The sequence below is a fragment of the Rhizophagus irregularis genome, chromosome 2 (assembly GCF_026210795.1).
Source record: "Rhizophagus irregularis chromosome 2, complete sequence".
NCBI classification, from domain to species: Eukaryota; Fungi; Glomeromycota; class Glomeromycetes; order Glomerales; family Glomeraceae; genus Rhizophagus; species Rhizophagus irregularis.
The window spans coordinates 662,373-688,584 of NC_089430.1; the positions used below are offsets into that span (position 1 = coordinate 662,373).

Genomic DNA, 26,212 nt, shown 5'->3' on the forward strand with positions numbered 1-26,212 from the left:
TATTATTATTGTTTATTATTATTATTATTATTTTGATATTTACAGTAATCTCCAAAATAAGGAAATTGAATAAAAGTGCATGTCAATCAATCAATTTATAGTTCATTCATCGTTTATCAATTTTCTTCAAAGATAATCTTTACCGAATATATAAACGTTAAAATATTACTTATAAAATTAATAATGATGAAAATAGTTATAAATAGGCCTTACAAAAGACCAAGGGTTTTTTTTTTTCCTCAAAAACAATAAAAAAATATTAAAAATAATTAACTTTTGATCATATTAAAAACAATACAAAAAAAAACAAAACAATCCCCAAATTTTTTTAATAAACGTAATGGAATCAGTCTCATTTTCATCGGATCATACTTCTTATGATTGTTGTATTTATCAGTATAATCAATATCAACAACATCAACAATACCAATTATACCAACATTGCCAACAATATCAATTAAATCAACATTATCAACAACCTCAACCCCAACCCCAACTTCAATACCCTCAGCATCCTCAACATCAACTGCCTCAACAACCCCAACAACTTCAACAACTTCAACAATTTCAACAATTTCAACAACCTCAACAATTTCAACAATTTCAACTACCCCAACAATTTCAACAATTTCAACAAGAGCCTCAACAAGAGCCTCAACAACCTCAATATGTTCCTCAACAACCTCAACAGCCTCAATATGCTCCTCAACAACCTCAACAACCTCAATATGCTCCTCAACAACAACAACATTATCAACAACAACAACAACAACAACAACAACTACTATTCCAACATCTTACCTCCAGCACTATGACAACAACGGTAATTACAAATGACGGCAATCGGTACGATCTGGAGGCCGTATCGATCACTAATGGAGTGGCTAATTCAGCAGCCACAATATTAAATAATCAAGAAAATGTGAATACCGTTTATGTAAACGGTATTCTATATAATCACTTTCATTTTATTACCTTTTTTTAAATTTTTAAATTTTTTTATTTTTATTTTAATTTTTTTTTATTTTATAAATTAATTTATTGTATTTTTTATTTCAAAATAATAAAAATAAAAATTTCGTTTATTTAAAAACAAGCCAGTATTTTTTGAACTGTAAACTGTAATTCTAACTGAAATTGTTAACGTATTACCAAAATAGCTACAGTAATGCCTAAAAACTGCGCCACAAATCGATCATGTGAAAAATTCTTTTAACCAAAAAAAATGGAAAAATTTCACAATCGGCAAAACGTTTATATATGAGAATACAGCGCGTAAATATTTTAGGAATCTGAAAGGAAAGATTTTTTCTTTTTTTGTATATTTTCTCTTTGAAAAATTATGAATCTTTCTTTAAAAAAAAACAGGTTAAATTTTATTCTCCACTATGTATAATACGACCATAATTACCCAAATAAATTCAAAATCCAAGCCATTGTATCTTTGAGTATGCCAAATACTTATGAGGCACTAATTGTTTGATATTTGGTAATTTTCAAAAAAAAAATTAAATAATTTATTTGCAACTTGTGATTAATTTTTCACTTTTGCATCGCCGCTTCACCTTACATAAGTCACATGATGTGTTACACAAATTTTTTGTATTGTTCAATTACTGGCCATTAACTATTTATTATAATTATTTATATGATAAACTAATTCTAACATTTATTTCAAGAAAAACAAATTATACTTAGAAAGCTGTTGTATCATTATTATTATGAAAAGAAAGGATGGATGGTAATTATCGTTATAGGAATTAAAAAAAGAGAATTCCATATACACTTGATTAGGTGATTCATTATTTGTGTAGCTATAACTGATTTTGAGCTTTTTTCCTATATCTTACACTTCTTAGTAGTTTAACAATTTCCAGATAATTACAAGGTTTTTATGAATTCTAATTATAATTCAAAGTGATACCGTCTATTTGTGTCACCGGTACCCACGTCCATCATTTGGACTATTAGTTTAGGTATAGAATGAAATTTAAATAAAATAAAGAAGCGCCAAGAGAGTTTTATAAGTTATATAATCAATGGAGTTATAAGGCAGAATTTTTATCCTTGGACATGTGTCGATATTATAGATTTAATAATTCAATGGAAAAAGTTGATTGGTGTCGTTCAATCAGAATTATCATGAAAGCTTTTAATGATGAAAATACAGATAGGAATAATTTTGATAATGCTTATAAAGTCAAAAATTTTTTGGAAATTTTACCTGTGGCGAATTTATTAAATAAGCGTAATCCAGAATTATATCAAAGTGGAAGATGTATACGTTGTAATTACACAATTGAAACATGGACACATATCTGGATATGTAATAAAGCAGATACGTCTATCATTCAAATAATTAATGCAGCTTTTGAAATTTTAAAAGCTAAGTTAGATGAAAAAGATTTTAGGATACATTATAATTACCATGCACGTTTACTACGTATTTTGAATGAAAAGCCGAGAGTGGTTTTTAATGGTAGAATCTTTCATGAAGCCATTAAAGGCATAGTTAATGAAAGGTTGTTTTTGGAGATGGAGGATAAATTTTTTAAGGACGCTATAGCAAGTTTTGTAGAGGATATACATGATATGGCCAGAAAATTCATGTGGAGTGAGCGTTGTAAAAGTTTTAATGAATGGGAAATAAAGCAGGGCATAACGAAACAAATGAAAAAAAGTGAGTAAACTGTATAAATCTTCATTACCTAGCTTGGGTTATGATGAGAAAAAGAAAAAAAAATTTATTTCTGATGTTTTGCAAAGGTGGACAGGGTATTATATTAATAATGATATAGCAGCTAAAAGTATTTGGTATGAAATAGGTGTAGAAGATTTATGGAAATATAATAGTTTAGTTACATTTAGATCTTCTAATTATGCTTCTAATTTTAGTATTCTAGATTAGTTCGGTTAGTATAGTTTTTTTTTTTAGATAGATGCTTTATTAACAGATGTTTACGTCTATATTATAATAGGTTGTTTTATATAATTATTATAATATTAATAAAGTTTTAAATTGGAAAAAAAAAAAATTTAAATAAAATCGTAAAAAAACAAGTGAAGATAAAACGAGTTTTTACTTCACATATTTAAAAAATAATAAAAAAATATTATGTTAAATTTCTATTTGTGTAGTGAGTATAGTAAGTATGAGTTGAAAATATGCCGCATAGTAAACTTTTGGGTAGTGCTCCTTCCGGGTCAAGTCGGGTCGGGTTTTGAGGAAATATTCGACCCGATCTGAATAAAAAAATATAAGACTCAGATTTATTCGGGTCTCATATTTTCGTAACCCGACCCTTGACTCGACCGAGTATAATTTAACTCGTGTAACCCGGGTTAGACCCGAACATTTAAGTAAAATGGGTACTAACTGAGGATTTCTTATAATAATAAAAAAATTAATTTCCTTTTATTTGAAAAAAAGGTGACTTAGTGATTAACCACTAGTAGCCACCTGAAATTTGTATCATGAATGGTTATACAAAACATGTAACACTAGCTCTTATTTTTCTCCTTGACTAATTAACTAAAAATACGAATTTTGAACCTGGTTTAATATACTGTAATAAAAGTCAAAGAATTAGGCAAAATAATTAGCAGATATTCAAATCAAAGATAAATTGGAATTCTAAAGCTATCAGAAAAATATTATTCTCAAAAGCCAAAGGTTAATTTTTTTATTTTTCTGCTTAAGCTATGCTTAATATTTGTTAAAACTAATTCTTGGCTTAATTTTGGCCAAAATTATAATTTTGCCAGAATTAAAAACATCCGGGTCGATCCGGGTCAAACCCGGGTCAAGGAAATTTATGACCCGACCTGGCGGGTTGGGTCATGCGGGTCATGCAGGTCACGAGTCATTAAAAATCGTTAGTACCGACCCGATTTAAAAGTCGAGTCAGGTCAAATTAACCCGGGTCGACTCGTATCGTTCGGAGCACTACTTTTGGGACTATTAGCCGAAAAATGGAGCTGAATTCCTGATTGCCGATCATCCGGATCCGGTTTAATCACAGAAAATCCACTGGAATTCCACGACGATCTACGCCTGAGCCGGGTCCGGATCACGTTGCGGCTAATTATTTTTCGGCTAACTACACCATTATTGTTTAAAAAGGTGAAATCATCTAATTAATAAATATATTAAAATAAAAGAATAAAAAATATAATTTAATATTATTTGGAAAAATTATTTTTGGTTAATACTTAATATAATTGATAAAAAAAATGTATAGTTATGTTGAAAAAATTATCTATTATTATATGAAAGTTCTTAATCGAAGCTTTTATTTATATAAATTCCATTAATTTTTGTCAATTTTTTTTTTTATTTTATAATGTTACAACGATATATAAAAAAAATCAAATGTTGATGTATAAATCAAACCGTAAATTAATATTTTATGTTTGGTTTATATTGCCATTTACCAAATCTACTGTATAAGTAAAGATGGAATCTGTATCCGTGCGAGAAAATAAAATACGTGTTCACAAGATAAATGTTTGAAACAAAACAAAGAATATTTTTTTTAAAAAATAAACAATAATTGAAATAATAGGTTAATTATTTTACATAAAAAAAAACTTATAAACGTCATCGTTGTTGTTTATTTTTACATCGCCGACGACTTTCATGATGACTCAGTAGATGAGGATCCATCATTATCAGTTAGGTTCTAATAGTGTTAACTTAATAATGAACAATTAATTAATCGATAGTATGCTAGTTATCATTCTTTTATTAGATTTGACTTTAGATTATCTATGGAATTTTGTAAGAATGATAAAAATAAATAATTTAATTATATATTAAATGTTAGCAAAAAAAATATACAGTATATATATTTCGTCACTAATAACGTGACAAATTTAACGTGGATATCACGTGATTAATAAGGCAATCCCGCAGAAAGAGGGTGACATTTTGGCGTAATTCCCTAATTGTCACACGTCAATCGTCCCTAAAATTTATAATATACACCAATAAAAACAGTACGCCGACCACGTGAAAAATTGTGACATTATCGAAAATTTATTTATATTATTTTACTTTAATAGTTGACTACACTAAAATAAAATGAATAAAATTTTACTTTAATAGCACTATAAATTTTAAATAACAAACTATGTTGTTTGACAAATTTTTTAATAAATTACTTCCAAATTAACTCTAGTCCTACGGGCTTACCATATTACTTAATAAAAATTTTGAAATCCTTTTTACAGATATTTTTTTTTTTGCACCATGCGCAGCAAGTATAATCAACACCCGGTAAACCTGGCATCATAAATTGCTAAACGTTAGCTACACACAGAGGCGCAGAACGTGATCAATAATAACTTTCCCGAAAAAATTCCGTATATTACATGATTGCAGAATTTTTTCAGGTGTTACTGGGGTCGCTATCAATTGTTGCTTATATTGAAACTCTCCAAAATAAAATGGTTCAATGTTATACATAACCAGTCGACTTATTTAATAATCCAAAATCTTAAATATTAGTAATATTTGAATAATAATTGGTAGTTTAAACCAAGTTAATCAGAGATAATACTTGCACGGAATGATAAACTAGTGTTCCGAAAGGGTCGGGTCAAACCCGAGTTGACCCGACTTGTATTTAGGAGTCGGGTTGGGGTCGCATGATTTGATGACTCGTAACCCGCATGAACTCGACCCGACCCGTCGAGTCAGGTTACTTTCTATTATATTTTTAACTAAAAATTTCAATTTTAAATACAACTTGACGGGTCGAACCCGGGTTATCCGAGTCAGACTATAGTCAAGTCAAGTCGAATCCGAGTCGTTACTTTTACACTCGGGTCGAGTTCGAATACACCTCAAAACCCGACCCGACTCGACCCCTTCGGAACACTATCAGATAAACTAAGTAATTAAAAATTCTATATTTTCAGTATATACTTATTAATATATTAAATTCTGTTTAAATTCTCCCTCAAATTCATCTTAAAAATCTATTATATTCGAATTTTTCAACTATTCTTCTCGCCTCATATTTTAAACTATATATTTTTCTAAGTTATTTGACTAAATTGTAATAACGTAGGATGCCTACCTTCCCATTTATCAAAGGATAATTTTAAAGATTTGATTTAATATTATTACGAAAATAACCAAATCTAAATAACTTTTTCTAATGAAATCCTAAAATAAACAATCCAATTAATTGTTGAAATTTTTCTAATTCTAAAAAATACAATAAAAATTATAGAATACCATTAGATCCTTTTAAATTATGTAATTAAAAAATTATTTAACTTTTAACAATATTATTATTAAATAAAAAATATTGTTACAAAAAATTGATGTTACGCGAAAATAAGGTGATAGTCAGATGATGGATGATGATTTTAAAATTGTTATTTAGGAAGGAGATTTTATTCTGTACGTCTTATTGAATCCAGAATTTTTTTATTGGACAAAATCATATTTGTTACAAATTTACATTTATTATTAATTTATCGTAAAGAATCAAAATTTCAATTTAATAAGCATTTTTTTTTTTTCAGAACGTTTCGACATTTATCTTATTACATCCTGTTTGATATACAGTATACTTGTATTATTGAATTATTTTTTCCCTCATATTATTTAATCAAAATATTACCATAGCTTGTGAGTGAGACTATTGTGGTCAGTGATTACACTTATATCACAATTAATCACAATAGAAAACATCGTTAGTATGATGTTACAATACTTCATATTTTCAACGAATGTTTATCGGTTGGACGTGTTTTGATATTTAAATATTTAGCTTTATTTATAAGCAAATAAAAAACAATAAACAAAATAAATCAACCCTAAAGTTAAATATTAACCTATAAACTCTACAATAATACTAATATTATATGCCTTCATAAACACCATGTATATTATCAAATTCCGTTATTTTAACCCCTTTAGCTTTAATACTATTCAATAACATTGATTCCTCATCATCCCATTGTCTATTCAAATTAATCAAACCAAGAATTTTTAAACTATTGTTACTTCTTTCAATATAATTTAAAACAACTTTAAGAAAGTCTAACTTAATAACGTTATTCAAACTAATTATTTCAAACTTATTATGACAATTTTTTAAAAATTCCTTGAATTGGAAATTCTTATCACGATTATAGTAATAATAAATAGAAATTTTACTAATATTAATAGGTATATTATTTGATAAATTTATAAAAAATTCAGCATCATATGTAAAAATATAAAAATTTAATATTCTTGTTCTTAAATTTCTAAAAAATGGTAACACTAAACGATTAAAACTTAAATAAGTTCTTATTTCTAAAAAAATAAGATTTGAACAATACATTGATATATTTTCAATAGAAAGAATTGTCGGATTTCTAATTAATAATCTTTGTAATGATGCACCTAAATATTTGATCATTAATGATGTGACATTAGCATCCCAACTAATGCGTACAAATGATAATTCCTTGAGCTTAAATTGAGCAAATTTTAAAATCTCACATTGATCTAATGATATACCTTCACAATTATCAAATCTTAAATACTTCAAATTATATAAATTATTAAAACTTTTTAAACTAGCATTACTAAAGTTAGAATTTGTGAATTCAATATTAACTAAAGAATTCTTTTGAAATTCTAAAGACAAAAGAATATTATTTAATAAAGAATGACAATCCAATATCTTAAATTTTTTAAGTTTGTTTTGCTCTTGAATAATTGTACAAATCTTTTCAAAAGTAGTAATATCGACAAAATTTTTATAAAGATTAATTATTAATTCTCGCAAATTATTCGCCATATTACTTAAAAATTCTTGTTCAATTTTATTATTACTAGTTGTGCCATTTAAATTTAATGATAACGAATTTAATTTTGTTAAATTTGATGTGAAATTTTTAACATTGAAATTTTTAAACGCTTCTCCATAAAATAAATATGTCGAAATATCTAATTGTTTGATGTTTTTACTTTGACGTAAAATTGATTGATGAAATATTGGAATAATATCATATACTTTATTATAAGGAATCAATAAACCTGAACAACATCTTACAAGACAACTATCAATTACGTTATCTATTGTAACATAATCATAGTTTTCCAAATATTTCGGATATTCAAATAATGGTTTGCATTCTTCATCCAAATTAATATTATTAATTTGGTTTAGTTCTAGTTTATTTTTCAATTGTAAAATTTCTTCTTTATTAAAACATAAAATTAAGGTCGTGATTATCGAGTACTTTTCTTCAGTTATATTTATAAAAGGATTTGCATAAAGTAAAGGAATCGTTGATTTACACCAAAATCGATTAACTAATAAACAATTAAATAAAGTTGAATGATTATTTTTAAGATGTTGTAAAATGTAAAAAATACAATCATCTGTTAAATAAGGTAAAGTCATCTTGAAAATTTTAGGAAGGAAAGAAAGTTTTTTACGGAGTATCGGAGTAAATAAGTCATTATAAGCCTAATTTTGGATATCACACGGTTGTACATAAATTTTGTAACATTCAGGTAAACCCTGTAATAGGTGACACACTGACACTACCGTAATGATTTTCTCCAAATTTTCTTCGTTATGTATTTATATCAAGTTGAACTTCGGTTGTACAATAATTTGTAGTAATAATTGATATTCAGTAAATGATAAAATCATATATGGCTATAGCCGCTTTGTCCGATTAACATGTTGGCCCGGAGAATAAAACATAGCAGACATGAAAAATAGTTCGTAAAAACAGGTCGATCTTTTTTGATGAGGCCTTGTCAATATTTATACTGTACGTCTGTCAAATTTAATACTGCCCATATATCAATTATTTTTTTTGTATAGAATTAAACGGCAATCCCGATTCTTAGATAAATTATAAATGAATTTTTTTGATATAAGTAGCCTCTTGTAACGATAGAAAAAATGTGTCCTGTAATTAATAAAATTGATATTTTTACCGACTGTTCTCTAAGCTATCTTATTGTACCATTCGTATATAATTTGAATTTCCAACTTAAATTTATCATTTCCTTATTGTTAACCGATTTGTGTATATTTTCGTTGGGGATTGGTCGCTACAACAGGCGCGCCGAGAGAGACAGTATCAACAGATAATTCGAAGAATTTTAATACAACTCGTTAATTTTATCCCTCTATAACTTTTCGTTTATCGCCCGTTTCTAGTGGTAACAATATATAGGGTTTGGATAATTCTTTTATTGCTAATATTATCATAATTATTTAATATATCTCCACCGTATAATATGTAATTTAATTGGATAAAAATAGATTATATTTTAATGACTTGAGATCTTTGGTGTCGATCAATAAGTCCGATAAATAATTAACATAAAAATATATTGAAATTAAAATATCGATTATAGAATCAACTATTTTTTTTTTTAAATTTTTACAAATAAGTCAGTCGAGTCCATTATTTAACTATAAATCATCAATACACAGATGATTTACTGTATGTGATTTAATAATATATGATCACCTGAGTGGGATGAGCGTGCATTTAATCACATGCACATGTCTTCTGCAAAAACTGGAATAAGAATATTTTATTTAGTATAAAAACAATTGCCTATTTACAACTTGTAGGGGTAATAGCCACCGGTCCTAAAAGACTGCGGATCTCTTGGTCCTACATTTCAAAAAAAAAAGAAATGTATTAATTTATTTAATAAAAAATTACATCACTAGACGAACTTACCTTTCAAAAAAAAAACTCTGGTTCGAGGTCTATCCAATTATCAAAATAAAAAAATAATCTGTTTAAATAATATAAAAGACAAAAAAGTTGTTACGCAAAATTTATCTCTTCATCTAAAACCTTCTAAATAAAAATTTCAACAAAACAAAAAAAATGGGATGTAAAGCTCACAACCGAATTACTAATAAAAGAGGAAATCCAAATAACAGATTCTAAAGAATGAAAATCCTACCTTGCTAAAAAAGATGTGAAAATGAAATCAGAGGTTCTACTGCGCCGCGACCGACCGATGACGGCAGTATGACGGCCAATGACACCCACTCAGGCGCAGTGGGTGCCTTTGCTCTGAGCAATAACTTATTCGGATTAGATCAGCATATAAAAAGATTCTTTTTTTTTGCCTTCTGCCATATACCTATTTATATATTTGCTTGGAGCTACGCCAATGTCGGTGTATAGCAAGATCAATTTATGAAGGAATTGTTTTTTTTCCGTACAGCAGAAATTATTCAAAATTTAAAAAAATTTTTCATAAAGAAATTCTTGGTTCAACATAAATAAATTATAATAATTAAACTTCCTGCATGAAAAACTTTTGTATAGATATTGTCTGCTACCGTGATCCATTTAGAAGGAAAAAAAGTTTAATTATTCATGCATCTACTGGAATATTCATTCCGAGATGCAAAATATCTTCTTGACCCTGTGCGATACTCCTTCTTAACATAGTCTACTATATATAAAATAATATGTGCGAATCAAGTCAGTAACACAAGGAGGGTTCTAAGATACTCACACGTCACATTTTACGCCTCGGAAATGATTTAACTTATTCGGATTAGATCAGCATAGAAGTATTACTGTCGGGCGTATATGTCATCAATTCTATGAAAATTCTTGGTGTGACTTTAAATGAATTATAAATATCGAGTTTTGTTAAATCGGACAATAATTTTAATATTTCTTACCCGACTTATAATTATGTAATATACCGTTTATTGCTACAAATTATTTTTTAAATCTAAATTTGTAGTGTAGCGATAAAGTCGTTATACTACAAACGATTTAATTTTTTAAAATTACTTCTAGTGGACAAAATCATATTTGTTACACTTTTACATTCTTTAATTTTCGTAAATATACTTGTAATTTAAAATTTTGATCGAATTCTATCATATAAAGCGTTCAAATATTTTAAATCTAAATTTGTAGCATAGCGATAAAGTCGTTATAAACGACGTTTCTTCACATCATCACACTTAGTTTAACACTTATTTTCCCGTTATATTTCGCATACATAATTACACTTATGATTACATACGTTTATCATCACACTCGTTTGGCAAATATATTGAATTATTTCCCGTTATACTTACATACTTCACAATTTCCAAATCGGTCTGATTTATATAGATCAAATTTCAATTTTTTCTTACTTGAGGTAAATTATATTTTAATATTGGCTGTATTAAATTATATAATGGGTTTGGTAAACTCAAAATCCCAAGGTACAGTACATTATCCCGACACTAAATCCGAAACGTCAAAATCCCGAATTGCCATAATCCCGATGACACTTCATAAGCTTTATTGTTAAAGCTGTTAAGGAATAGATTGTTAACAAAAACTTAACAGTTCAACAAGTAATTAAAACAAGCGGACGTACTTCTTGCTTTTTATACTTATTTGTCATAATAATAAACAGGGTACATATAAATAAACTTTTTTCATAAAATGTATAGACTTTGATTAATTTAATAAAAGCATTCCATTTGGAGAAAGATTTGAACTTCAAGAATATTCTTTCCAGATGTAAAAATTACCTTCTTGACCCTTTACTATTCGCCTTCTTAACCTACTATATGTAAAACAATATGTGCGAGTTAGAAACTTCTAAGATACTCACTACATGAAATTTTACTTACGTCACTTTACGCCTCATTCAAAAATGGAATGATTTGAATTGAGCACTTACTATAGAATAAATATCAGTAACATAATGTCTTAATCGTAGAAAAATCTTAAACTAATCAACAACAAATATGTCCTAATATAATACTCCTGTACGTCTTATTAAATCTAGAATTTTTTATTGGACAAAATCATATTTGTTACAATTTTACATTTATTAATTTATCGTAAAGAAATCACACTCGAATTAAAATTTAAATTGAATACACAATTTTTTTTTAAGAACGTTTCGACGTTTATCTTATTACATCCTGTTTGATATATACTTGTATTTTTGAATTATTTATAGATTATTGTGGTCAGTGATTATTACACTTATCACAATTATCACAATAGAAAACATCGTTAGTATGATATCGGTTGGACGCCTAATGAACAAATATTGAGATTAGTAAAATCTTTAAATATCAAAACTGATTTAAATTCAACGAGTGTAACAAAATATAAAAATTTGGCTTTATTTATAAGAAAATAAAAATAATAAACAAAAACAAATAAACCCTAAAGTTAAATATTAACCTATAAACCCTAATACTAATATTATATGCCTTTATAAACACCATATAAATTATTAAATTCCATTATTTTAATCCCTTTAGCTTTAATACTATTAAATAACATTAATTCCTCATCATTCAAATTTTTATTCAATTTCTTCATACCAAGAATTTTTAAACTATTATCACTTCTTTCAATATAATTTAAAACAAGTTTAAGAGAGTTTAACTCAATAATACAATTTAAATTAATTACTTCAAACTTATTATGACAATTATCTAAAAATTCCCTAAATCTGAAATACTTATTAGAATTATGATAATAAATAGAAATTTTACTAATATTAATAGGGATATTATTTGATAAATTTACAAGAAATTTATTATTATATGTAATAACACTAAGATTTAATATTCTTGTTCTTAAATTTCTAAAAAATGGTAACGCTGAACAATTAAAATGGGTATCAATTCTTATTTTTAAAAAAATAAGATTTGAACAATACATTGATATATTTTCAATAGAAGAAATTGTCGGATTTCTAATTAATAATCTTTTTAATGATGCACCTAAATATTTGATCATTAATGATGTGACATTAGCATCCCAACTATTTCGTGCAAATGATATTTCCTTGAGCTTAAATGGAACAAAATTTAAAATCTCACATTGATCTAATAATATACCTTTACAAGTTACAAATCTCAAATACTTCAAATTATATAAATTATTGAAACTTTTTAAATTAGCATTACTAAAATTAGTATTTATAAATTCAATATTAACTAAAGAATTCTTTTGAATTTCTAAAGATAAAAGAATATTATTTAATAAAGAATAACAATTCGTTATCTTAAATCTTTTAAGTTTGTTTTGCTCTCGAATAATTGTACAAATCTTTTCAAAAGTAGTAATTTCGACAAAATTATTGGAAAAATCAATTATTAATTCTTGTAAATTATTTGCTATATTGCTTAAAAATTCTTGTTCAAATTTATTACTAATTCCATCAAAATCTAATGATAATGAATTTAATTTTGTTAAATTTGATGTGAAATTTTTAACATTAAAATTTTTAAACGTTTCACTATAAAATAAAGATGACGAAATATCTAATTTTTTGATGTTTTTACTTTGACGTAAAATTGATTGATGAAATATTGGAATACTATCATATATTTTAATATTAGAAATTGATAAACCTGAACAATATTTTATAAAACAACTATCAATTACGTAATCTATTTTAAAATAATCATAGTTTTCCAAATATTTCAGATATTCAAATAATGGTTTGTATTCTTCATCCAAATTAATATTATTAATCTGGTTTATTTCTAGTTGATTCTTCAATTGTAAAATTTCTTCTTTATTAAAACAAAAAATTAAGGTCGTGATTATCGAGTAATTTTCTTCAGTTATATTTATAAAAGGATTTGCATAAAGTAAAGGAATCGTTGATTTACACCAAAATCTATTAACTAATAAACAATTAAATAAAATTGAACGATTATTTTTAAGATGTTGTAAAATGTAAAAAATACAATCATCTGTTAAATAAGGTAAAGTCATTTTGAAAATTTAGGAAGGAAAGAAAGTTTTTTTACGGAGTATCGGAGTAAATAAGTCATTATAAGCCTAATTTTGGATATCACACGGTTGTACATAAATTTTGTAACATTCAAGTGAACCCTGTAATAGGTAACACTACCTGCTACCGTAATGATTTTCTCTGTTGTAGACCAAATCAAACCATGTCCCAAACCTTACCATCGGCCTAAATTAGGAGATCATCGTTGGTACAGTCTTAAGGCATTATTAGATTGGGCCGATAATTTAGACCGATGGTAAGGTTTGGAACGACATAGTCAAGTTTGGTCTACAACATCTCCAAAATTTTCTCGTTATGTATTATATCAAGTTGAACTTCGGTTCTACAATAATTCGTAACAGACATGAAAATTAGTTCTTACTATTATATTTCGTAAAAACAGGCCGATCTTTTTTTGATGAGACCTCGTCAATATTATTTATACTGTACATCTTGTACAGTACATCTGTCAAATTTAATACTGCCCATATATCAACTATTTTTCTTGTATAGAATTAAACAGCAATCCCACATCTTAGATGAATTATAGATGAATTTTTTTTATATAAGTAACGATAGAAAAAATATGTCCTGTAGTTAATTAATAAAATTGATATTTTTACCGATTGTTCTCTAAGCTATCTTATTGCACTATTCGTATATAATTTGAATTTCCAACTCAAATTTATCCTTTCCTAAAAATCATTGTATTGTTAACCGATTTGTGTATATTTTCTTCGGGTTTGGAACTGGCCGCTACAGACGCGCCGAGAGAGCAGTATCAGCAGATAATCTCTTATAACTTTTCTTTTATCACCCTTTTCCGGTGGTAGCAATATCTAAAGTTTGGCTAATTCTTTTATTGTCAATATCATCATAATTATTTAATATATTTCCAACGTATAATATGTAATTTAATTTATAAAAATAGAAATAATAACTATATATACTATATTTTAATGACTTGTCGATCAATAAGTACGATACTTTATTTAATTAACATAAAAATATTTTCAAATTAAAATATCGAATCAACTGATTTTTTTTTACATCATCCAATTTCTCTAAATCCAAATTTCAATGATTTTTTTTAATTGAGATTAATTGATTCAGTCGAGTCCATTATTTATCTATAAATGATTTAAGTGATTTAATAATACAATTTTCTACAATAATTTTGTATATTTTTTTTTCTTTCAGTTAGCGGCTGAATTTTAATTGGATAACGACAGTAAACCATGATTGTATTAATGCAGATGAAGATGAATTGGGCCGTTCCTAATTTTTTGTGGCGCAGTAGAATCGTTAGTTCAACAGCGTAACCTGATCAAAATTTCACTATCACGTGACTTTGGACCGCATTACGACATTATGCACTAACGTGTGAAAATAAACAATGACGAATAATATAAGCTTTTGCCCACTCGAAAAAAACTAAGTCCCTCAGATAAATATAGTTTGGGTGAACAGTAGAGGGTGTGATTCCTGTGATGAATATTTTTCACTTTCTCGTGATAGTGAAAATTTGATGGTGTTACTGGGGAAAATAAAAAACTTTATGCACGAAAAATCACGTGACATTTTTCATCACCGGCGTCCTTTCCATTTTTCATAAGTGTCTTGGAGTAACAAAATCCTACTCGTCACGCACTATCCGTCACATATGCGCCACACTTCAAGTTGCGTAATTTCGAGACATTTTTTTCAGGTTAGTTAACCGAACAACGTTCGGTCCATAACCAGCCAATCTTCTTTTCTTTTAGGCAAATTCTTCGATTTCACTTTCACATCTTTTTTTAGCCAGGTAGCATTTTTCATTCTTTAGAATCTTTAGGTTATTTGGATGTCCTCTTTCACTAGCAATTCGGTTATGGTGAGCTTTTTATGGTGGTTTCCTTTTTTTGTTTTGTTGAAATTTTATTTAAAAATTTTTAGATGATGAGATAAATTTTGCATAACAGCTTTTTTGTCTTTTATATTATTTAAATTGATTGTTTTTTTATTTTGATAATTGGATAGACTTCGAACCAGAGATTTTGAAATTTTTTTTTTTTGAAAGGTAAGTTCGTCTAGTGATGTAATTTTTTATTAAATAAATTAAGACATTTCCTTTTTTTTTTGAAATGTAGGACCACAATCTTTTAGGACCGGTGACTATTACCCCTACAAGTTGTGAATAGGAACAAATTGGTACAATTCTCATTCCAGTTTTTGCAGAATACATGTGCATGTGATTAAATAAATGTTGCTCTGGGCAATAACTTATTCAGCATATAAAACGATTCTATAGAATTCTTTTTTTTCCCTATGCAATATACATAAAAAGCAAACAAGAAATGTGTAAATCGTTCCTTTTTTGGATAATGCAGACTGGCATTGCCCTTGAAGATGATGCATAGAGCTAATAGTAACTATATCCCTATAAAAAAAAAATGTCCAGTTTTTGTTCAGAAATCGTCCGCCTATATTTTCCGGACAAAAACAGGATCTATAAACATCCGGAATATTGCAATATTCCGGACATTCATAAATAAGGAATTCGTCCAGTTTTTGCCATATATTTGTCCGTCATTTGTCCAAATTTTGATTATTCATAAATAAGTAATTTGCTTATATGATTTACTTTATAGTTTTTTTAGCAGTATTATTTATTTATTCAAATTAAAAGCATAACAATAAAAATCATAGACTATTTATTATATTATAAAAAAAATAACTTTATTATAAATTAATCAATTAATACGATATGCCTCCATTAATATTATAATCTACTTTCATTAAAATTAAGATACAAGTAATTTTAACCTTGCTGAATAATTTTACTTAAGCATAAAAGAGTAGTTTCATTTGAATAAAGTGATGAACTTACATTCTAAAGTTGGAAAATAGAAAAGTAAAATTTAAAAATTAGTATTCAATTAAAAAATGCAACTTACTCTATGCATATCAGCGGGTTTGTTTCATTACCTATAATTATTGAATTTTGTTATATGAATAAAAATAAATGTTGCGAAGTTAATGCTTAGTATGATGTGCATATAATCCTAAAAAAAAATTTAAATTTGTCGCAATTTTATTTCTGGCCAGAATTAACATAATTTGGCTGAACTTAATTCTGGCCAAAACTTTATAATATTATTTGCGACGGAAAAAAAGAATACAAAAGAATATGTATTCTGTAAAATATATGTTGCGTCATGCTGCGGTCTTTGATAATATTAATGGGTTAACATTAAGTGTAAATAAAAAATTGATCATCCAATTGCAAAATTGGTTCATATAAACAAAACATGATGACATAATACATATACAATTTAAGAATCATATGTAAGTTTGTATCACACTTGATTTCAAAAAAAATTTTTTCTAACACTAATTTCAAAATAACAAAATGGAAGAAGATAGTACTTATCCAACAAGTCGTTTTATTAAACTTTATGATAAAAAAAGAACTTTCTATTACAAAATCATAAAAGAGGGAATATATCCTCTTACCAATCAACTTCATTACACCAGAAATCCAAAACATCCAATTCCTCACAATTATATTGTTGAAACTCAATATGGAAAAGCAAACCATATTGTAAAATGTTCAATTAATTATGTGGAAGGAAAACCTTTATTTAAAGTCAACTTTGGAGAAAATTTTGCGAAAGATGAATTTTGTGAATAATAAGAAGTTAATAAATGATTGAAAAATTCAAAAGTATTATGAGAAAAAGAAAAGTTATTAGTAATAAACCCGTAAACTACTATACTTCTATGAAGAAGGTAAAGGCAAGCCCGGTATAGGTTACTAAATAAAAAGAAAATTAAATGATATTATAAATATAAGAAATAATGAAATGTTATTATTTGATATATGAAAAATAATTTTATTACAATAAAAGAATAATATGAAAGATTATAAAAGATAATAATGAATTATATGAAATAAATGATGTAATAATGATGTAATATAAAAATAAAAAGAAATTGCGTAAGCATGTTGCGTAAACAATATAAAACGTAATAAAATATTTAATTGGAAAGAGAGAACATGAGTTCAATTACAAAAATGAATAAATAAAATAAAAATTATACTGCGACAAGTCATGTGTTAAAAGCGCAGTAAAAATCATGTGATTAAAACGCAGTAGAAAAATAAAATGTTGTACAAATCACGTGAGTAATGTAAATCACGTGATGAAGCGCAGTAAATAAAAGAAATAAGAGAAAGTATAAGTCACGTGATAAGGCGCAGTAAAAGAAATATATAGCTACCCTTAGGCAGAGGCGACTGATTAATAAAAATATAAATGAATAAGAAAATAATAGAAGAAATAGTTGTGTCGCCAGGGGCGTTATGTCAACAGAAATTTTAGTACGTTGATCGCTTAAAAATCCGTGGCTATCCAATTATAATAAGAAAATGTAAATGTATTATAAAATAATATACGAGAAATAAAATAATATGAAATAGATTTGAAATAAATATTTTGAAAGTTAATATAAGAAAAAGATTAAAAGTTATTAAAAGTTTAATGTTGTGTATAGAACTGGGAGAACCCGGTATAAATAAGAGCACACTGGGAGGACCCAGTATAAATAAGCCTTTGTTAATGATCATATTAGTCTGACACTGGGTGGCCCCAGTTATAAATAATCCCTAGCTTTGATCACAGTTTATTTGTGCAAGATATAGAAATTTTATAAATAAAATTGCGATTATAGATTATATTATAGAATGTATAGAGAAATTATAGAATCAAAGCTGGAACTTTGAAAATATTAGAATTTAAATTGTGTTTTAAAGAAGTAAAAGATAAAAATAGTAATTTAAATGATGTTAAGTTAATGATAAAATTTTATAAAATATAAATAAAAGTGAAATTATAAAATGTTTAAATAAATAAAAATGTCTGATATATACGATGAATTAGAAGAGATTAAAAGAAGACATGAAATAAAGAAACATAATGAATCAAAAGAAGAATATCAAGCAGATCCTTCATGCTTAAAATGTTATAGAACTGATGAAATAGAAATAAGAGATTGGTTTAAAAGATTTTGGAAAATTTTTCAAAAAGTAATACTGGAAGCAATGAGTTATAATAGAAACACATATACAAAATTAATGGAATATATAGTATTGACAAGAAAGGATGGAGAAGAAAGTTATCCATCTAGTAAAAAGAAAAGAAATAAAGAATTTGAGAAAATAAAAAAAGAAGGAGAAAAACTGTTAGATATAGTCGTAAGGTCAATTAAGTATAGAAATAAATCAGATTATAGAAAAATAGGAATTATATCAGTAATAAAAGTAATATGTGAACATTATATACTCAGTGAAGATAACGAGTTCATATTAGATGATCAAACAGAAGAGAATTTGTTAGGGAATAAAGAATTGTTGATGTATAGATATATAATAGAAGATGATGAATTGGATATAAAATTTGCAAAATTTGAAGAATGGTTGGAAGAAATAGAATTAGTAACTATTAAGAATAAAGGATATGGTACTATGAGAAATTTTAAAGAAATATTACATTTAGAAGAAAATATTGCAGAAGAAGAAAATAGAGAGAAAATCAAGAAGTTTCAGAAAAGTATAACATATCAATGGTGGGATGGAAATAAATATCCAAAACCATGGATGAACGATGATTTAACAGATAAGATAATAGAGAAAATTGTAGAAACAAAAGGTTTTGTTGAAGAACAAAGTGACGTAGGAGAACTAGAAAGTTCAGATGATGTGGGAGAATCAAGTTCAAATGAAGGAGACGAACATATAGAAAGAATATACAGAAATTATTGGTTAAAGAATGGTTGTAAAATTGATATTGAAGAAATAAGATGAATAATAAATTTTAGAGTAGAATATGAAATAATAAAAACTAAAGAATTTATGAAATTTTACAAAACTATTGAAGAATTAGATGACAAAGGAATAGAAGAAGAGTTAAGAATATGGCATTATATGTATACAATAGAATGTCCAATGTGTAACAAAATAATATTAAAGAAAGAAGCAATAAAAGCGGTAGAATATAATAAAGAATTTATAGAAAGAATATGTAAAAGTTGTTATGAAAAAGAATTAGAAAATGTAGAAGATGAGAATGAATTAGATGATGAAACAGAAATAGAGAAAAAATTAGAACAGTTAAAAAATCTAATCAAAATTTTAGAAATTTAAGTTTCTGATGGAGAATTATTAAGATTAATAAGTATGGGATATAGAGATGTTGATATATTAAGTGCAGACTTTATAAGAAAATTTCAAGAATATAAAAATGAAACAGAAAAAGAAATAAGGAAAATATTAGATGAATATTTAAAGAAATTTGAAATTGAAGAAAGTGAAGAAGAAGTTGAAAAAGAAAATGATGATACAAATGATTCAGAAAAGATTGGAGAAATATTAGATCCAGAAGAACATGAGATTTGGGAAGAAAATACTGAAAGTTTTGATGAGAATGAATTTGAGAGCGAAAATGAAAATGTTATAAATACAGAAGGTTTTAGTTTAAGTCAAAATTCAGACTTGAATAATTCATTGAATATTGAAGATTCTGATAGTGAAAGTGAAATATCTGATTATAATTTACAAGATTTATTTCAAGAAAATTTATTATTAAACATGGCAACATACGTTATTTAATTTTAATATCCTATGGGTGGCGTGTCACATTTTTGGTGCATGCTCCGAGAATTATCAGCACATTTTGGGATTCAAGCTACATATGAAAAAGTAAAAGAAAAATATTGGTGGAAGAATATGAAACGAGATGTAGAAAAATATGTAAAAAGTTGTGATAATTGCCAAAGAAGAAATAATCCACAAGGGTTACATGAATTACATCCAATAGAAGTAAAAGAACCTTTTCATATGATTGGGATAGATGTGATAGGACCATTACCAAGAACAGAAGAAGGAAATAAATATATAGTAGTAGCAATAGATTTCTTTACGAAATGGCCAGAAGCAAAAGCAATAAAAGAAGCGAATGCAAAAGAAATATCAAAATTCATTTATGAAGAAATAATTTGTCGACATGGTCACATGGATGTCCAAAGAAAATACTTACAGATAATGGATCAGAATTTAATAATCAATTAACTAAAAATCTTACCAAAAAATTTAATGTTCAACATAAATTCTCAACTCCTTATCACCCTAAAACAAATGGATTAGTAGAACAATTTAATAAAACATTAATAGAATCATTGGCAAAATTAGTAAAAGAAAAATTAACGATATATAGAAATAGAGAATATGAAGATAAAAATTGGGATCAAAGAATAGCACCAATATTGTTTGCATATAGAAGTAAAATACAGAAATCAAGTAAAATGACACCATTTTATTTGACTTATGGAAGAAGAGTAATAATACCAAATGATGAAGAAGTTAAAGGAATTACAATGATTAAAAGAATAGAACATATAATAGAAGAATTACCAATAAAAAGACATGAAGCAAAGAAGAATATTGAAAAAGCACAAGAACAACAAAAGAAATATCATGACAAAATTGGAAAACAAAAACAAAATTTTCAAATAGGAGATAAAGTATTATACTTTGATGCAGCAAAATACAAAACACATACAGGAAAACTAGAAGAAAAATGGAAGGGACCATATTATATACATGAAGTAATAATAAATGAATCGTACAAAATTAAAGAATTAAATGGAAGAATTTTAAGAAGACCACTCAGTGAATGGAGAATTATTAAAAGAATACTTTGATAGAGAAATATTTGAACCATATATAATAATATAATATGTTTGAGACCCGAATTCAATTCTTAATTTATGGGACATAAATTTTTCAAGAGGAGGATAAATGTAATAACCGAAAACACAATAAAATAGAATAAGGATAAATAATTAGCCGAAGGATAAATAATTAACTGATGGGTAAATAATTAGTCAATAAAATTATATTTATAGTTTAGTTTAGTGTAACGAGATAGTCATATGATAATAGATCTTCAAATTTTATTAGAAAAGATAGTAAATATTAGAAATATTTTTTTTAAAATATATAAATACAAGTGGATTTCGATAGGAAATTCAGTAGTCAATTTTTGGCTCAATAAAAATAATATTAAAATATTAATTATTAAAATTTATTCAAATATGAATATACTCATTTATAGATATTATTCGAACTCAACACGTCGGTGGCAACATACGTTATTTAATTTTAATATCCTATGGGCGGCGTGTCACACCCCATATTACCATATACTTATTTATATATTTACTTGGAGCTACGCCAATATCGGTGTATAGCAGATCAATTCTATGAAGAAATTGTTTTTTTTCCATACAGAGTAAGTTATAAAAATAATGAAAAAAACTTCCAAAGAGATTGTAGAAATCATTCAAAATTTTTCATAAAGAAATTCTTTGTCCAACGTGAATAAATTATAAATAATTAAACTTCCTGCGTAAAAAACATAAAAAAATTTTTGCAATTCTTATCAAAAAAGTTTTTTTATCAACAATGAATGGTCGTAAGAACTGGTCATTAGCGCCATATCATAGTATCATACCAATATTAAGCATAATAACATAATGATTTCATTAGAAATCTAATTATATTTTGGCCAAAAAATGATTAAACGATTTAATTTTTTTTATTTGATAAAATTATATTTGTTACAATTTACTATAATCATTTGATTTTTAGGAATTGTTTTTAAATCTAAATTGTAGTGTAGCGATACTACAATCGATTTATTTTTTTAAAAATTTCTTTTTTGTGGGCAAAATACACATACCAATATATCAACTTTTTTTTATACGTTTTTAAAATCTAAATTTGTAGTGTAGCAATAAAGTTGTTATACTACAAACGATTTAATTTTTTTAAATTCTTGCTTAAATTTGTATTATTTAATTTTCATTTTTTTTCAAAATATTCCGTCATATCATTACACTTCATTTGTCACACATGCTTGAATTATTTTTTTTCCATCAGTTATACTTCGCATACTTCATATTTCGATCACGTTACCAAATTGGTTTGAATTAATTTGTGACTTTTACCCTTTTGTTCTTCAATCATTTTTTAGGATAAGTTAGTCTTAAATTTTATTTGGCTCATTTATTTATTTTACTTTTATTTTTATTTTTATTTTATTAATTAATAAATTACAAGTTTTGAGCAGAATTTTAACATATGAGAAACTTTGAAGTGAAATTTTCAGCTGAAATGAGTGTGACGCTGTTTTTAGATTTTTATATTATTTTCTGTTTTTACAAAACATTCAACAGTTCATTAGATTCGAGTTGAAAAGGTAAGTTTTAGATTTTTGAGAGGTTATCTTTTTTTTTAATTAACTTATTTTTAGGGATGAAGAAATGGTGCTATTGCTTAAGATAATGTACATTGACTTTATTTTTTGCAATATTATCTAATAAAAGGGTTATCTTTAATACGAAAAACTATTGTATTTTGCAATGTATAAAAAAAAAAAAAAGTTTGGTTATTTTCATTCTCAATAATTTTTGTATTAACTATGAAAAATAAAGAAACATTTTCAAACCATTTAGAATTGTTTTAACGAGATCAAATTTCTAATTTTCTTTAATGGACCACGTCAAATTGTCAGAAGAATCAATAATATTCCTGATATTTTTTCCTTAAAATTATTTACAGAATCCATCCATTATTCGTTTTTGAACAATTATTTTGTATTCACACTTAAAATAAATGTTCAGATTTTTAAACCCTATAAAAAATATGATATCGTATTTTAGTATGCAATAATTATTACTACTTTAGATGGAACACAAATAGCATAGGACTTCTAAGTTCAACACAAAATCATCATGCAACATTCATCCAAGGTCAATGATCTTTGTTTTGAACATTATAAAATTTCACTTTAAATTATTGGCTAAAAATGAAAAAAATTGTCCATTCATTCTTTGTAAATGAGTAAATGAAGAAACATAATAAAAGATTTATTGATTTATTATTTTAATAAAAACGATCCTTTATAGAAGGAAAAAAAGGTTAATTATTTATGTATCTATTTGAACTTAAAATATTTTGTCGTAAATATACTCATTCACTACATCGTGTTACATACTAGGAACATAAATTATAGTTCAGGATACATGTGACTGCGATTATCTGAAATGGAAATAAACAAAGCAAAAGTGTACGTAATTCAGAGAATCATTCAAAAAAAGGAAATGGTTGAAAGTAGTGCTCCGAAAAAAATCTGATCTGATCTGGGATCCGCAGATTTGATCCGAGCCAGATCGGTTCGGTTTTCAAAATTTTGATCCATAGATCAGATCGGATTTAAAAAAAATCTGATCTGATCAGATTCAGATCGGATCAGATCAAACACGAGAAAATCTGATCTGATCTGAACAGATTTCGGATCAGATTTTTTTTTTAAATTTTTAAAAAAAATTCATTTTTTTTTTAAAAACCCTTTCCTGGATGAACGGACGCCGGACGACCAAGATTTAAAAGAACTAACTAGGTAAGTTCATTTCTTTTTTTTTGTTATTTTTACTTGAGGGAACTTAATTAACGGTTCCCTTCTTTTTATTAGGAAGCCTGGACGAACGAAGCCTAACGACCAGGATTTAAAAAAAAAAGAACGAACCTATGGTGAGTTCGTTCTTTTTTTAAGTTTTTTTTTTATTTTTACTTAAGGGAACGTAATTAACGTTCCCTTTCTTTTTTTTAGGAAACCTGGACGTGGACGAAGCCATTAACGACCAGGATTTAAAAAGAACGAACTATGGTAAGTTCATTTCTTTTTTTAAGTTTTTTTTTTTAATTTACTTAAGGGAACGTAATTAACGTTCCCTTTCTTTTTTTTTTAGGAAACCTAGACGTGGACGAAGCCATTAATGTCCAGGATTTAAAAAAAGAACGAACTATGGTAAGTTCATTTCTTTTTTTAAGTTTTTTTTTTTATTTTTACTTAAGGGAACGTAATTAACGTTCCCTTTCTTTTTTTTAGGAAACCTGGACGTGGACGAAGCCATTAATGACCAGGATTTAAAAAAAGAACGAACTATGGTAAGTTCATTTCTTTTTTTAAGTTTTTTTTTTTATTTTTACTTAAGGGAACGTAATTAACATTCCCTTTCTTTTTTTTTAGAAAACCTGGACGTGGACGAAGTCGTTAATGACCAGGATTTAAAAAAAGAATGAACTATGGTAAGTTCGTTTCTTTTTTAAGTTTTTTTTTTTAATTTACTTAAGGGAACATAATTAACGTTCCCTTTCTTTTTTTTTTAGGAAACCTGGACGTGGACGAAGCCATTAACGACCAGGATTTAAAAAAAGAACGAACTATGGTAAGTTCATTTCTTTTTTTAAGTTTTTTTTTTTAATTTACTTAAGGAAACGTAATTAACGTTCCCTTTCTTTTTTTAGGAAACCTGGACGTGGACGAAGCCATTAACGACCAGGATTTAAAAAGAACGAACTATGGTAAGTTCATTTCTTTTTTTAAGTTTTTTTTTTTATTTTTACTTAAGGGAACATAATTAACGTTCCCTTTCTTTTTTTTTAGGAAACCTGGACGAACGAAGTCGTTAAGACGTTAACGACCAGGATTTAAAAAAAAAGAACGAACTATGGTAAGTTTGTTTCTTTTTTTAGGTTTTTTTTTATTTTTACTTAAGGGAACGTAATTAACGTTCCCTTTCTTTTATTTTTAGGAAACCTGGACGCGAGACGAAGCTGAACGACCAGGATTTAAAAGAACGAACTATGGTAAGTTCGTTTTTTTATTTTTTATTTTATTTTTTTTTACTTTAAGGAACGTAATTAACGTTCCCTTTCCTTTTTTAGTACAAGGACCAGATCCGAACCAGATTCGGATCAGATTCAAATCGGATTCAAATGGATCCGAACCAGATTCGGATCAAATTGAACCAGATCTGATCAGATTCGGATCAGATCAGATCTATTAAAATAAAAATCAGATCGGATCAGATTTAAGCTAAATCCGGTCTGAACCGATCTGTTAGGAGCACTAGTTGAAAGTGATGCAAAAATTTTAACGCCCATCTCTACAAAAAAAAATTTATTTATTTATTTATTTATTTATTTTTGCCTTTCACTAAAAGGTCTGAAAATTATTTACTGCTACACTAGTGGCGTGATTATTTTATGAAGAATTTAACTTGGGAATTTTTTCTATACAGAAATTCTTGGTATGGAATGAATAAAATATAAATAATTAAAAAAAAAATTCTTACTTTCAAAACTTTTGTAATCTCTTTTCAAAAAAAGTATTTTTTTGTTGTCAATTTTATTATTAAGAACTAGAATATGCGATTTGCCAGGAGACTTCGTCCCCCAAATATAACATTTATAATTAAAAAAATTCTTTGATATAAATAAATTGAATTGTATGTAAAATCACTAAAATATTACTGAATAATAAA

The 26,212-nt window shown here is 26.5% G+C and overlaps 5 protein-coding genes across 5 annotated transcripts; 3 read left to right on the plus strand and 2 right to left on the minus strand.

Annotated features, from left to right (window-relative positions):
* Nucleotides 1–340: 340 nt before the first annotated feature.
* Nucleotides 341–985, plus strand: OCT59_011585 (uncharacterized protein; the record flags this gene model as incomplete). The annotated part of the gene is made up of 1 exon (XM_066133848.1): nt 341–985. One exon carries the CDS (start codon nt 341–343, stop codon nt 983–985), a length of 645 nt encoding a protein of 214 aa, XP_065989169.1.
* A 1,088-nt stretch (nt 986–2,073) lies between these two features.
* On the plus strand, nt 2,074–2,908 carry OCT59_011586 (uncharacterized protein; the record flags this gene model as incomplete). The annotated part of the gene is made up of 2 exons (XM_025328393.2): nt 2,074–2,680; nt 2,799–2,908. The coding sequence occupies 2 exons, from the start codon at nt 2,074–2,076 to the stop codon at nt 2,906–2,908; spliced, it is 717 nt and encodes a 238-aa protein (XP_025166892.2).
* Nucleotides 2,909–6,768: 3,860 nt separating this feature from the next.
* Nucleotides 6,769–8,414, minus strand: OCT59_011587 (uncharacterized protein; the record flags this gene model as incomplete). Its single annotated transcript, XM_025330888.2, has 1 exon — nt 6,769–8,414. One exon carries the CDS (start codon nt 8,412–8,414, stop codon nt 6,876–6,878), a length of 1,539 nt encoding a protein of 512 aa, XP_025166893.1. The 3' UTR covers nt 6,769–6,875.
* Nucleotides 8,415–12,234: 3,820 nt separating this feature from the next.
* OCT59_011588 (uncharacterized protein) lies at nt 12,235–13,764 on the minus strand (the record flags this gene model as incomplete). The annotated part of the gene is made up of 1 exon (XM_025332810.1): nt 12,235–13,764. One exon carries the CDS (start codon nt 13,762–13,764, stop codon nt 12,235–12,237), a length of 1,530 nt encoding a protein of 509 aa, XP_025166894.1.
* Nucleotides 13,765–17,174: 3,410 nt separating this feature from the next.
* On the plus strand, nt 17,175–17,456 carry OCT59_011589 (uncharacterized protein; the record flags this gene model as incomplete). The annotated part of the gene is made up of 1 exon (XM_066133850.1): nt 17,175–17,456. The coding sequence occupies one exon, from the start codon at nt 17,175–17,177 to the stop codon at nt 17,454–17,456; it is 282 nt and encodes a 93-aa protein (XP_065989170.1).
* Nucleotides 17,457–26,212: the final 8,756 nt, after the last annotated feature.